At 46.4% G+C, this 1,018-nt stretch overlaps 1 protein-coding gene across 1 annotated transcript; it reads left to right on the top strand.

Annotated features, from left to right (window-relative positions):
• Positions 1 to 35: 35 nt before the first annotated feature.
• LOC111658078 (ATP-binding cassette sub-family E member 1-like) lies at positions 36 to 805 on the top strand. Its single transcript, XM_023410460.2, has 3 exons — positions 36 to 198; positions 431 to 527; positions 615 to 805. The coding sequence occupies exons 2-3, from the start codon at positions 440 to 442 to the stop codon at positions 788 to 790; spliced, it is 264 nt and encodes an 87-aa protein (XP_023266228.2). The 5' UTR covers positions 36 to 198; positions 431 to 439; the 3' UTR covers positions 791 to 805.
• Positions 806 to 1,018: the final 213 nt, after the last annotated feature.

Below are 1,018 nucleotides of genomic sequence, written 5' to 3'. Positions count from 1 at the left end.
TTTTTTTAATCAAATATGAAAAGTCTTTGATTCATAACTCTGTCTATAAAATATCTTCCTCTTCTTCCTCCAGGTATCAACATCTTCCTGGACGGTTACGTTCCCACGGAGAATCTCAGGTTTCGCGAGACCTCATTGGTCTTCAAAGTGGCTGAGACGGCCAACGAGGAGGAGGTGAAGAGACTCAGGCACTACCAGGTCGGTTCTGGTTTCCTCATTTTAAAACTATCACTTTATTTTCTGCTCATTTCTCCCTCTTCTTTCACTCCTACCTTTCTTCACTTCCTGATTCCTTCCTTCCTTCCTTTATTACCTCCCTCCTCCTCGTCTTCTCCCGGGTCTTTGTTTCTCTTCTCTCGGAGAGACTGACCCTACAGCTGGAACAGATGTCTGACCTGTCGCTGTTGTTGTTGTTGTTGTTGTTGTTCAGTATCCGGAGATGGGGAAGACGATGGGCGAGTTCACGCTGGAGATCAGAGGAGGAGAATTTACAGACTCTGAGATCATGGTGATGCTGGGAGAGAACGGTACGCTGAGTTCGTGTCTGGACGTGTCCACACTCGGAGTTTTTACGTCGGTGTTTGACATCAGCCTGTAAATGTTTCGGTCCGCAGGCACAGGGAAGACCACCTTCATCAGGATGCTGGCTGGAGGACTCAAACCTGACGGGGGAGGGGAGGTTCCCATCCTGAACGTCAGCTACAAGCCTCAAACCATCAGCCCCAAGTTTAAGGTTCGTCCAGTTTCTTCATCAGCACTAATTATTAAAACACGCCGTGGAATAAATTAAAGGATGATTCTGCTGTTTACAGTTTAAAAACTTTGTTTGTGTGAATCTTGTTCTATGAAATGACACAGCTCCATTAAATCCAAGCTGATGCTTCCAGGCTTCACCTGGTTGCCGAGCGTCGTCCTCCCAGAGACGATCCATCACAAAGATTCAGCCTCTGTCTCTGTGAACAGAACAATAAAGTTGAGACGAGTTGAATGTAAAGAGAGTGTGTGTGTGTGTGTGTGT

Source organism: Seriola lalandi, unplaced genomic scaffold, assembly GCF_002814215.2.
Source record: "Seriola lalandi dorsalis isolate HSWRI2012SDOR001 ecotype SW California unplaced genomic scaffold, Sedor1 jcf7180001978668, whole genome shotgun sequence".
Classification (NCBI taxonomy): Eukaryota; Metazoa; Chordata; class Actinopteri; order Carangiformes; family Carangidae; genus Seriola; species Seriola lalandi.
Note: the sequence above shows the minus strand (reverse complement) of the source record. Positions and strands in the feature narration are given on the sequence as shown.

Coding starts and splice junctions, on each gene's coding strand:
- LOC111658078 (XM_023410460.2), top strand. CDS start 440: ATGGGGAAGACGATGGGCGAGTTCACGCTGGAGATCAGAGGAGGAGAA. Junction 528..614: donor GGTGATGCTGGGAGAGAACG/GTACGCTGAGTT, acceptor TTCGGTCCGCAG/GCACAGGGAAGACCACCTTC.